At 43.2% G+C, this 12633-nt stretch overlaps 1 protein-coding gene across 1 annotated transcript in view; it reads left to right on the forward strand.

Moving 5' to 3' along the window:
* The first annotated feature begins 466 nt into the window (after positions 1-466).
* LOC139398587 (calcitonin gene-related peptide type 1 receptor-like) overlaps positions 467-12633 on the forward strand; it is a 14152-nt gene continuing 1985 nt past the window's right edge. The window contains exons 1-14 of the mRNA XM_071144503.1: positions 467-622; positions 4944-5017; positions 5254-5407; positions 5837-5947; positions 6263-6375; positions 6474-6565; positions 8633-8759; positions 10493-10646; positions 10819-10879; positions 11013-11079; positions 11424-11477; positions 11556-11720; positions 11870-11911; positions 12052-12633. The exon at positions 12052-12633 is cut by the window's right edge and continues 1985 nt beyond it. Coding sequence (XP_071000604.1) covers positions 4967-5017; positions 5254-5407; positions 5837-5947; positions 6263-6375; positions 6474-6565; positions 8633-8759; positions 10493-10646; positions 10819-10879; positions 11013-11079; positions 11424-11477; positions 11556-11720; positions 11870-11911; positions 12052-12282 — 1422 coding nt within the window. The 5' untranslated portion in view covers positions 467-622; positions 4944-4966 and the 3' untranslated portion in view covers positions 12283-12633. The remainder of the gene's footprint in view (positions 623-4943; positions 5018-5253; positions 5408-5836; positions 5948-6262; positions 6376-6473; positions 6566-8632; positions 8760-10492; positions 10647-10818; positions 10880-11012; positions 11080-11423; positions 11478-11555; positions 11721-11869; positions 11912-12051) is intronic.

A 12633-nucleotide genomic window follows, 5' to 3' on the forward strand; every position in this document is an offset into this window, starting at 1 on the left:
AATACAACAACAAATAATGTGTGTGTTAAGAGTGTCTCTACAGTATGTGCGTGTTTGTGTCCCTTGCCGTTCCATGTTTACCCCACAGAGAGGCAGTATTGGACTTTAAGCAAGGAGAAAAAAGTGTGCGCTTATTTTTGGTCAAAGAAATGGGTAGATGGATCAAGTAAGTAAAGTATATGTTTTAGGTTACATTAAACTATATATATATTTAAGACGTTTTTAGCTTATTTGATCATTTAAAAAATGTGTATAGGCCTATCAAATTTGGAAAATGTCGGTCAGCCTAATTCAATTGTAGTCGAAATGTGACACTCCCAACGAATATAGAGATGTAAAATAGTCTAAATCAGAGCCAGACTGAGGGCATTCTGACATCAGCAGTCCAAAAGGGGATGAGACCCTCGGAAGGAAGAGGCGGTTTGTGATGATGTCACAGGATGCCACTGTAGTGGATCAATTTCAATTTGAAGCTCGAGCTCCTCTCCTCGCTTTTACCGTAGAGCACACTGGATTGAACCATTAGTGGACGGACAACCGGACTATTGGGCTCTGGAAAAAGGGTCGGGAAAAGCAGAATTAGCTATTTTCTTTTCATTTGAAGGCTACATTTCTCAGTAAGGTAAGACACATTTTAATGAATTCCAGTCCAGCAGAATGACAGATTGGAATCATTTCTGGTCTCTTTCTGGAATTGGTTCTGATTGGGTTTGGGTAGGCTATCAAGGTGGATCAGAATAAAACGGTCTACACAAATAGGCCTAATGATAATAAAGTGATAGTATATTGTTGATTGTTAAGATTGGGTCAAGAGCTAATAAAGCTTGATCAACCATGCAGAGTTCCTCTGAAGAACAGTTGTTTAAACATCACGGTTTACGTCCACTCCTACCCTGTTGCTGTTGTTGTTTTTGTTGTTGTTGTTATCTGCATTTTTATGTAAGAGGGAGTTTGAAAATGATGAAATGCTAAGGGATAATATGGTTTAGATAGATAGGGCTGGCCATGGTGTGATGCAGCACGGCAGGAATATATGCACTTCTAGAAAGAAAACTTCACGACAGGCAGGGAGACAATATGAACAAAGGAAATAACACATATCAACGGCTATATCCTTCACACACAAGGTGATACTATAGAAGTTTCATCGCTTTTCTACCAACTTGTCATCTTGTTATTTTAATGTTCTTTCTTTTGAGCATTACAATGCCACATATTGGCTGGTTGCGCAGCTTCACTGAGTTCTATGATGACATTGGTCCTTCTCAGGGTAATAGAACCTTCACTAGCTGTTGTCAGGGAGATTCAGACAGTTTGGAGTATGTCTGGAAGACACTTCTTGATGCCTGCTGAATGGCGCACACTGCCTGTTACGAAATAGTCTGGACTGCAGATGTCTGCTGGCAAACGTCTCATTGCCATGGTTACGTGGTTACAAAAGCGCCATGGTCAGTCTAAACAGATTGATAGAAGGCTTTGGTTCTGACTTCAGAAGCAGCACCATGTAAAATGTACACACATTGGTGATTGGTTTTGCTGCAATTCATTGATGTGAAAAGATTCCATTCCAAAGAGATGAGATGTGAGAGTACACACACACACTGACAAAAGGTTTATCTTATTTCAATACTATACAGATGCAGGCGGTGCTTGACTTGGGCAGGAGCTCACCGGAGCTGAGTACCGACACCTCAACGTTTCTACTGCTTGAGCTCCTGTTCTTCATATAGAATATTACCTCAACAGTGTTGTGGAGCTCCTGCATCTAAATATCAACAGTACAGGCACCTATTTCAGTCCAAGTCAAGCACTGGTTGCAGGGCATGCTGTAACAAAACGAGTGCAACAACACTTTCATCTTCAGGTGTCTGAGCTACACAGTGGAATGGGCTTGGTGCCCCTGAAGTGCCCCTTTAAGAGAGAAAGCACTGTGTGGTGACCAGGGTTTTGGACAGTGTAAAGGTTTGGGTACATTTCCAGGGGTCTGTTGGAGAAGGACATAAGTTAAACAAACTGTCAGAGGGTTGACAAGTGCTTCCTGATTTAGGAGGGCTGGGATGGGGCTACTGCAGGAAAGTGAGAAGGAGAGGGGGAAGAAAGAGAGAGAGGGATAGAGAGAGACAGGGAGAGGAGAAGGAGAGAGAGAGGATGGTAGGGGGGAGGGGGGTAAATACCTCCATGTTTCCTTGGTTCTGCCAAGCTCTCGCTCTCCTCACCCCCTCATGAATTCCATTAATTTGGTACTGTAGAACCTTTGGGGTGTTGGCCGACTCAACCCTTCATGTTATGACCCAGGAAAGCTTGGAGAGGAAACCCTGACATGTCTCTCAGGCCCCTCCCTGCTGTTCCTCCCTGGTGCTTCAGGAAGGGCACAAGGTTATCATGGTTGGGCCTGCTGTTATTCTGCTTGGCTTCAGAGAAGAGAAGTGCTTTTGTCTTATTGCCAAGCTGATGGTTTAAACCTGACGCTGCATGTTTGGGGAACGACCGTCGCTAGCTCTGTTTTTGTTTTAGAAAAAGATAGCTAATGCATTAATATCCAGAGGTGGGAGTCTGAGTAGCCCAGATCCCTGTGGATTTATATAAATATTTGGACATTGACCAAGTTATTATCATTTTGGCTCCGAACGCTACCACAATGGATTTGGAAGGAAACACAGCATATTGGAGTTGAAAATAAATTAAATTGAAATTAAATAATGAATGTGAGCTGAAAGTGCAAACTTTCAGCTTTCATTTGAGGGTATTTACCTCCAAATCGGGTGAACGATTTTAGGGGCTCAAAATCATTGGACAAACTAACATAATCCTAAATTAAATTGTGAGTTTAAAAAAATATTTTGCAGTCAATAACTGCCTGAAGTGTGTAACCCATAGACATCACCAGATGCTGAGTTTCTTCTCTGGTGATGCTCCGTCAGGCCTTTACTGCAGCTGTCTTCAGTTCCTGCTTGTTCTTGGGGCATTTTGCCTTCAGTTTTGCCTTCTGCAAGGGAAGTGCATGCGCAATTGGATTCAGGTCAGGTGATTGACTTGGCCATTGCAGAACATTCCACTTCTTTGCCTTAAAAAAGCATTGGGTTGCTTTCACAGTATGCTTCGGGTCATTGTCCATCTGCACTGTGAAGCGACGTCCAATGAGTTTTGAAGCATTTGGCTGAATCTGAATACAAGGGAACCAATTCCATTGGCAGCCATATATGGCCATAACACCCCCTCCACCATGATTCACAGATGAGGTGGTATGCTTCGGATCATGAGCAGTTCCTTTCCTTCTGCATACTCTTCTCTTTCCATCCGTCTGGTACAAGTTGATATTTGTCTCATCTGTCCATAGGATGTTGTTCCAGAACTGTACAGGTTTTCTTAGATGTTATCTGGCAAACTCTAATCTGGTCTTCCTGTTTTTGAGGCTTACCAGTGGTTTACATCTGGTGCTAAACCGTCTGTATTTACTCTGGTGAAGTTTTCTCTTGATTGTTGACTTTGACACAGATACACCTACCTCCTGTGGAGTGTTCTTGATCTGGACAACTGTTGTGAAGGGGTTTCTTTTCACCAGGGAAATAATGATTCTGTCATCCATCACAGTTGTTTTCCGTGGTCTTCCGGGCCTTTTGGTGTTCCTGAGCTCACCAGTGTGTTCTTTCTTTTTCAGAATGTACCAAATCGTTGATTTGGCCACACCTCATGTTTTTGCTCTCTCTCTGATGGGTTTGTTTTGAAATGTCAACCTCATGATGGCTTGCTTCACTGGCAGTGACAGACTTCATGTTGAGGGTTAACAGCAACAGAGTCCAAATGCAAATGCCACACTTGAAATCAACTCTAGATCTTTCATCTGATTACTTATAAATGAACTAATGAGGGAATAACACACAGCTAGCCATGGAACAGCTGAGCAGCCAATTTCCAATGACTTTTGGTCCCTTAAAATGGGGTCACATATAAAAGTGCTGTAATTCCTACACCATTCACCCGATTTGGAGGTAAATACCCTCAAATTAAAGCTGAAAATCTGCCCTTTCAGGTTATATTCATGAATTGATTTAAACTTTGGTTGACAGTTAAAATAATAATAACTTGGTCAATGTCCGAATAGTACTGGACCTGAATGTATTTATATTACCCACTACTCGCTATGTACGCTATCTTAGGTTTACGGGTAGTATGTTTGTCAGTTGGTGCTGTTCCCTTCACAGATGCTATTGGGCTGCACCTCCATGTGTGATTTATTATTGAGGAAAGGATCAAAGGGGCCGGTTCTGGGTTCAGTTCTGTGTGATTGATGGCTTCATCACATCAACACGTGTCTCTTTAATGCTTTCAAACCAAAACAAGTGTATTTGGAAATAGACTCAGACATCTTGTTTACTGACATGGATGTGATAAGGTAGTTGGCTATGTCAGTGGTGACATAAGCAGGGGCGCAACTTTGGTTTTAGAAGTGTGTGAGGGGGGGACATTAATATTTGTTTTACGCATGGGCCTAAAGCAGACCGTTGCCTCGTTTTGTATCACATTCCAATGGTAAAACTGGGGGACAAAAATACAATTTCAGAATGTGTGGGGGGGGCATGTCCCCCTTGTCCACAGTGAAAGTTGCGCCCCTGGACATAACAGTCATATAAGTGACAATGTCATTGATAATAATGTAATTAATTTATCATATGAGTGACATAGCATTCAATCATATGAATGGTTCATCTAGATCCATCTATAAAGGTCTTCTTGAAAAAAACTTGTTTTAGTGTATGATTATGACTGTGATCTCTCTCCCTCTTCTCCCTGTTTCTCTCTGAGACCGATAGGGGGATTATTGCAAGCAGTCTTGGCTCTGAGCCGTAGATAGCAGTTCGCTTGGCTGGGAGTGAAATTTTCCTCTCAGTAAAACCCCTTCCACTGTTCACAGACCTGCTGACCTGTCTCTATCTCTCCTCCAGGACCCGTTGACAGCAGAGCCAGGATGGATGCTAACGGCATATTCTCACTTCTGTTGCTGTGTTCTGTCACTGAGGTAATATACTCAACCCAAGTTGTGAAGTCATTTGCCCTTTGTCCTCGATATGCCTTTTATAAACTCACTGTGGCATGCGGAGTGAATATGGTTGTTCTTGAAAGTCGTTAAAACATGATCATAACTCATATTTAACTCAAATCCACACTTTCACTCTCTTGATTTGGTTTGATATTCTAAAATACTCTGTCCGTGAGTGTATCGTTTCCTCTGAGTGTTAGCCATTTTTTTCACAGCTGTGTGTGTTGGCGAGCCCTGAGGGGAATGACTCCCAGCAGCACCATACCCAGAACGTCTACCACGACATCGGTGTCACCAGGAACACCATAGTCACTGCTCAGTTTGAGTGCTATCAGAAGATCATGAAAAACGACAAACACAACAAAATAGGTAAGGGTCCCTTAAGGGTGATGTGGTACAGGTTGTAATGGGGTAGCTCATTTGTTCAATTTCAATCTCATGATTTGCATGGTAGAGATTTTCAATTTACTCTTAGCATATTCAATTTCAATTTGAAACAATCCTCAGTCTTAACTGAAATGGTCCTAACCCCAGTGAATAGCACCTTCTAAGGAACTGACCTCCTAGAGTTTGCTTAAAGGGATACTTCTGGATTTTGGCTAAATCTATTTCCCTAGAGTCAGATGAACTTGTGGATACCATTATTATGTGTGCAGTATGAAGGAAGTTAGAGGTCGTTTCGCGAACCAATGCTAACTAGCGTTAGCACGATGACTATGGGTATCTGCTAGCATTCTCATTGCCAAAATCCCAAAGTATCCCTTTAAACTGCCTGTGTTGTTGTGTCCCTTCACTCAGGGCCAGTTTGTAACAGGACGTGGGATGGCTGGCTGTGCTGGGAGGACACAGAGGCAGGCTTCACTACAAACCAACACTGTCCAGACTACTTCCAAGACTTTGACACAGCAGGTCTGTATTTTGCAATCTGGCTGGTCTCTCCAACCCAACGACATTGAACAGAGATTATTGTATGACTGTATAAGGTAATGTACGAGTCAGCCTGGCTATTCTCTGTTAGGCTTTTAGAGAAATGTCCTTTGCTGTTTTCAACGTTCATTTTAGTATGGATAAAGGGATGAAAGTTATTCCCATGAATGGATATCATCTTTTTGAATTAATGCTGTGTTGATTGCTGAGATGAGCAAGTGTCACACCTGTCCACTCTTCTGTTGACTCACGTTGGTTGATGCACTACATCACTCACCTTCTGTTTCTAATCACCAGAAATGGCATCCAAAGTGTGCAGTGAAACGGGTAATTGGTTTCTACACCCGGAGAGCAACAGGACATGGACAAACTACACCAAATGTACGGCATACACCAGTGCAGGAAGAGTGGTAAGACAAGTGACCTTTTGATAAGCTTTTTAATGTAGTTATGTTGTGGATATTATATTGTAATGCATGTTAGGTTGACATGGTGTATTCTTTCTCAGACAGCGATGAATCTCTACTACCTGGTTCTGATTGGACATGGACTGTCGCTGACGTCATTGTTCTTCTCATTGGGAATATTTTTCCATTTCAAGTAAGTTACTCTGTTAGCCCATACGTATGCTCCTGTTATATATTTTATTTTATTAACCTTTATTTTAACATGGTGTCATATTGAGACCAAGTGTCTTTTTCAAATGAGCCCTGCACAATATAAACACACATATCAACAAAAAAACCAATAAAATACTAAATGACAAAACATGATCATAAAAAACAAACACAATCTTCACTTAGAGCATTCCTCACTACTGATTTAAATTATATAGAAATACACTGCTCAAAAAAAATAAAAGGAACACTTAAACAACACAATGTAACTCCAAGTCAATCACACTTCTGTGAAATCAAACTGTCCACTTAGGAAGCAACACTGATTGACAATCAATTTCACATGCTGTTGTGCAAATGGAAGACAACAGGTGGAAATTATAGGCAATTAGCAAAACACCCCCAATAAAGGAGTGGTTCTGCAGGTGGTGACCACAGACCACTTCTCAGTTCCTATGCATCCTGGCTGATGTTTTGGTCACTTTTGAATGCTGGCGGTGCTTTCACTCTAGTGGTAGCATGAGACGGAGTCTACAACCCACACAAGTGGTTCAGGTAGTGCAGCTCATCCAGGATGGCACATCAATGCGAGCTGTGGCAAGGTTTGCTGTGTCTGTCAGCGTAGTGTCCAGAGCATGGAGGTGCTACCAGGAGACAGGCCAGTACATCAGGAGACGTGGAGGAGGCCGTAGGAGGGCAACAACCCAGCAGCAGGACCGCTACCTCTGCCTTTGTGCAAGGAGGAGCAGGAGGAGCACTGCCAGAGCCCTGCAAAATGACCTCCAGCAGGCCACAAATGTGCATGTGTCTGCTCAAACGGTCAGAAACAGACTCCATGAGGGTGGTATGAGGGCCCGACGTCCACAGGTGGGGGTTGTGCTTACAGCCCAACACCGTGCAGGACGTTTGGCATTTGCCAGAGATCACCAAGATTGGCAAATTCGCCACTGGCGCCCTGTGCTCTTCACAGATGAAAGCAGGTTCACACTGAGCACGTGACAGACGTGATAGAGTCTGGAGACGCCGTGGAGAACGTTCTGCTGCCTGCAACATCCTCCAGCATGACCGGTTTGGCGGTGGGTCAGTCATGGTGTGGGGTGGCATATCTTTGGGGGGGTCGCACAGCCCTCCATGTGCTCGCTAGAGGTAGCCTGACTGCCATTAGGTACCGAGATGAGATCCTCAGACCCCTTGTGAGACCATATGCTGGTGCGGTTGGCCCTGGGTTCCTCCTAATGCAAGACAATGCTAGACCTCATGTGGCTGGAGTGTGTCAGCAGTTCCTGCAAGAGGAAGGCATTGATGCTATGGACTGGCCCGCCCGTTCCCCAGACCTGAATCCAATTGAGCACATCTGGGACATCATGTCTCGCTCCATCCACCAACGCCACGTTGCACCACAGACTGTCCAGGAGTTGGCGGATGCTTTAGTCCAGGTCTGGGAGGAGATCCCTCAGGAGACCATCCGCCACCTCATCAGGAGCATGTCCAGGTGTTGTAGGGAGGTCATACAGGCACGTGGAGGCCACACACACTACTGAGCCTCATTTGGACTTGTTTTAAGGACATTACATCAAAGTTGGATCAGCCTATAGTGTGGTTTTCCACTTTAATTTTGAGTGTGACTCCAAATCCAGACCTCCATGGGTTGATACATTTAATTTCCATTGATAATTTGTGTGTGATTTTGTTGTCAGCACATTCAACTATGTAAAGAAAGAAGTATTTAATAAGAATATTTCATTCATTCAGATATAGGATGTGTTATTTTAGTGTTCCCTTTATTTTTTTGAGCAGTGTATATAGAAATATGGTGTTTTTCTTACTTTAGATTGAATAATTGAATTATTTTCTATGGAAGAAGGAGGAAAAACTCATTCATACTGGCCTACTCATAAGGAGGCATTAACGACACAAGCGTCATAAATTATGTTGGGAGAATGTAATTATAAGGAGTTGTAGGGAGTTTAACTCGATAAAGATGGTACATTGTTCCATCTTCCATTGTTGTCCATTCAACATAAGGATATTTTCTTTCTTTCCCTACCAGGAGTCTAAGCTGCCAGAGGATAACGCTCCACAAAAACCTATTTTTTTCATTTGTGTTGAACTCGGTCATCACCATCATCTGGTTGACAGCGGTGGCTAACAACCAGGGACTAGTGCAGAGCAACCCTGTGAGTATGATGACTAACAACCAGGGACTAGTACAACCCTGTCAGTATGATGACTAACAACCAGGGACTAGTACAGTACAACCCTGTGAGTATGATGACTAACAACCAGGGACTAGGACAACCCTGTCAGTATGATGACTAACAACCAGGGACTAGTACAACCCTGTCAGTATGATGACTAACAACCAGGGACTAGTGCAGAGCAACCCTGTGAGTATGATGACTAACAACCAGGGACTAGGACAACCCTGTCAGTATGATGACTAACAACCAGGGACTAGTACAACCCTGTCAGTATGATAACTAACAACCAGGGACTAGTACAACCCTGTCAGTATGATAACTAACAACCAGGGACTAGTACAACCCTGTCAGTATGATAACTGGGTTGCATTCGCGTAACAGGCAGCGTTGTGGAGTGCAACGAGAGAGAGGCAGGTCGTTAATGCGTTGGACTAGTTAACTGTAAACTTGCAAGATTGGATCCCCCTGAGCTGACAAGGTGAAAATCTGTTGTTCTGCCCCTGAACAAGGCAGTTAACCCACCGTTTCTAGGCCGTCATTGAAAATAAGAATGTGTTCTTAACTGACTTGCCTAGTTAAATAAAGGTATAACAAAATAAAAACATTTTTTAACCGGCAAATCGGCGCCCAAAAATACAGATTTCCGATTGTTATGAAAACTTGATATCGGCCCTAATTAATCGGCCATTCCGATTAATCGGTCAACCTCTAGTTTGGACACACTTACTCATTGGCCTAGAAGGCCAGCATCCCAGAGTCATCTCTTCACTGTTGGCGTTGAGACTGGTGTTTTGCGGGTACTATTTATTGAAGCTGCCAGTTGAGGATTTGTGAGGCGTCTGTTTCTCAAACTAGATACTCTAATGTACTTGTCCTCTTGCTCAGTTGTGCACCTGAGCCTCCCACTCCTCTTTCTATTCTGGTTAGAGCCAGTTTGCACTGCTCTGTGAAGGGATTAGTACACAGCATTGTACGAGATCTTCAGTTTCTTGGCAATTTCTCACATGGAATAGCCTTCATTACTCAGAACAAGAATAGACTGACGAGTTTCAGAAGAAAGGTCTTTGTTTCTAGCCATTTTGAGCCTGTAATCGAACCCACAAATGCTGATGCTCCAGATACTCAACTAGTCTAAAGAAGGCCAGTTTTATTGCTTCCTTAATCAGCACAACAGTTTTCAGCTGTGAAAACGTAATTGAAAAAGGGTTTACTAATGATCAATTAGCCTTTTAAAATGATAAACTTGGATTAGCTAACACAACGTGCCATTGGAACACAGGAGTGATGGTTGCTGATAATGGGCCTCTGTAGGTCTATGTAGATATTCCATAAAAGATCAGCCATTTCCAGCTACAATAGTCATTTACAACATTAACAATGTCTACACTGTATTTCTGATCAATTTGATGTTATTTTAATGGACAAAAAAATTAGCTTTTCTTTCAAAAACAAGGACATTTCTAAGTGACCCCAAACGTTTGAACGGTAGTGTATATTAAAGGTGTAAAATATATATTTAATATATAAGGTTTATGTATTAAAGATCCCAACCTGTTTCACAAGAACATAATTAACTTAGGATGTAAATAATGAGCAAAGCATTTCCAAGCTCAGTAGACAAAAATGTCTACTCAACCATAGACTGTTGGTTGACCCTGACCGGGGATATTCCAAGCTGATATTAGTTCTGCTACCCCACCCCCCACCAGGTGAGCTGTAAGGTGATCATGTTTATTCACCTGTACCTGTTTGGCTGTAACTACTTCTGGATGCTGTGTGAGGGCATCTACCTGCACACACTCATCGTCGTGGCTGTGTTCGCCGAGAAACAACACCTCATGTGGTACTACCTGCTTGGATGGGGTACGTGAAGTTACGACAAAACTATTAACTAATGAAACCATTCACTAACTATTACACGATTAAACAACGCTTGCCTTTTTAAGGGACGTTTCTAGAGGTTCATTTCATGTTGAATTACAGTTGTTTTTCCATTATGTCATCCATTAAAATCAATTATTGAATAATCTCCCAGGATTTCCACTCATACCTGCATTGATACATGCAATAGCACGAAGCTACTACTACAATGATAAGTAAGTATTTTGATATCTTTCTCTCTGGTCTTTGATACGTATGCCATTCTCTGCCACATACAGTAATTCATGGATAAGCCATGTTGTCCACATGAGTCAAATATCTCTTGGCATCTCCCTCTCTCCTCCACAGTTGTTGGATCAGCTCCAACACTTCCCTCCTCTACATTATCCATGGTCCCATCTGTGCTGCCCTGCTGGTGAGCTCTTCTTTAAGCCACAATTCCAAGTACATTAACTAACGTTTATGACCATCCCTGTTCTTCCCCTCGTGTGATCACTGTAAACAGAACCGTCATCAACCTCAGGTCTCCTTTATACTCTGGCTGGGATTTTAAGTACATTTACTTTGGACATAATGGACATGTCTCTGGCAGGACTCATTGGACACATTGGCTTATTTCCAAAATCTCTCTCCTCTCTCCTCTCTCTCTCTCTCTCTGTCTGGCTCTCTCTGTCTCTCTGTCTCTCTCTGTCTCTTCTCCCCCTCCCCCTCCCTCCCTCTTACCCCCTTCTCTATCCCTCCCTCCCCCTCTCTCTCCAGGTGAATCTGTTCTTCCTGTTAAACATTGTGCGTGTCCTCATCACCAAACTGAAGGTAATCCACCAACAAGCAGAAGATAATTTCCTCTATTTGCTGTAACAAATGGACTAATAAAGTTGCATTGTATTCTAGGTGACCCATCAAGCTGAATCTAGCCTTTACATGAAGGCTGTGAGAGCCACCCTGATCCTAGTCCCTCTCCTGGGCATCCAGTTTGTCTTGTTCCCCTACAAACCCCAGGGACGCTTCGCCTTGGAGATCTACGACTATATTATGAACATCCTCATGCACTACCAGGTAGGACAACTCTAGAACATTCTCAAATGTCTAGAACTCTAGAGACCTTCTAGAACTTCTAAGTCAACTCTAGAAGTTCAGTTAGAGTAGTGTCCCAAGCTGGTTAGTGTTATCTTCTTTGTGTTGAAGTATCCTCTTTCTATCCTCAGGGTCTCCTGGTTGCCACCATCTTCTGCTTCTTCAATGGGGAGGTAAGACTCCAGCGGGATATTACGTTATTCTGAACTAACTCTATGTCAGAAAGCTGAGCTGATGCAACCATAATTACTTTGATAAGGTGTCACGTTGGAGCAATGTAAACTGTTGTCCGATGGGACTTTCTTTCTTCCAGGTCCAAGGTGTTTTGCGAAGGCACTGGAACCAGCAGAGGATCCAGTTTGGCAGTAACTTTGCCCACGCAGATGTCTTCCGCTCAGCCTCATACGTGGCGTCATCCCTGACGGAGGTGCATCGCTGCTACAGCATCGACGGGCACACCGAACACATGAACGGCAAGAACAGCTACCACGACGTCGAGACGGTGACACCCACCATACTCCGGTCGGACAACCCGTTTGCCTGAGGCTGAAGGTCGGAAGTCGCGGGTCTTGGGTCTGTACAGTTACACAGTGGCAGTTAAACTTTTAGTTGAAATGGCTGCAGACAATTTGGAACTCTTTTCCCACCATATTCTAGAAAATGTTCTCAAACTTCTTGGCAGTAGCCTTCACAGCAATTGGATGATGGTGAAAAAGTACATGAACGTTTATAGGGAGCACTACTCAGCCTCTTGATCTGGTCAATACAGTTACCTTCAACTGATCCACTTTAACTTCACGAGGACGGAATAGGCACTTAACTAGAGACACCTGTGTAAAGGCATGGACACTACCTACACTACCTTAAGGGTTTTAGTGTAATGCATGGACACTAC

This window comes from Oncorhynchus clarkii, unplaced genomic scaffold (genome assembly GCF_045791955.1).
Source record: "Oncorhynchus clarkii lewisi isolate Uvic-CL-2024 unplaced genomic scaffold, UVic_Ocla_1.0 unplaced_contig_1763_pilon_pilon, whole genome shotgun sequence".
NCBI lineage: Eukaryota > Metazoa > Chordata > Actinopteri > Salmoniformes > Salmonidae > Oncorhynchus > Oncorhynchus clarkii.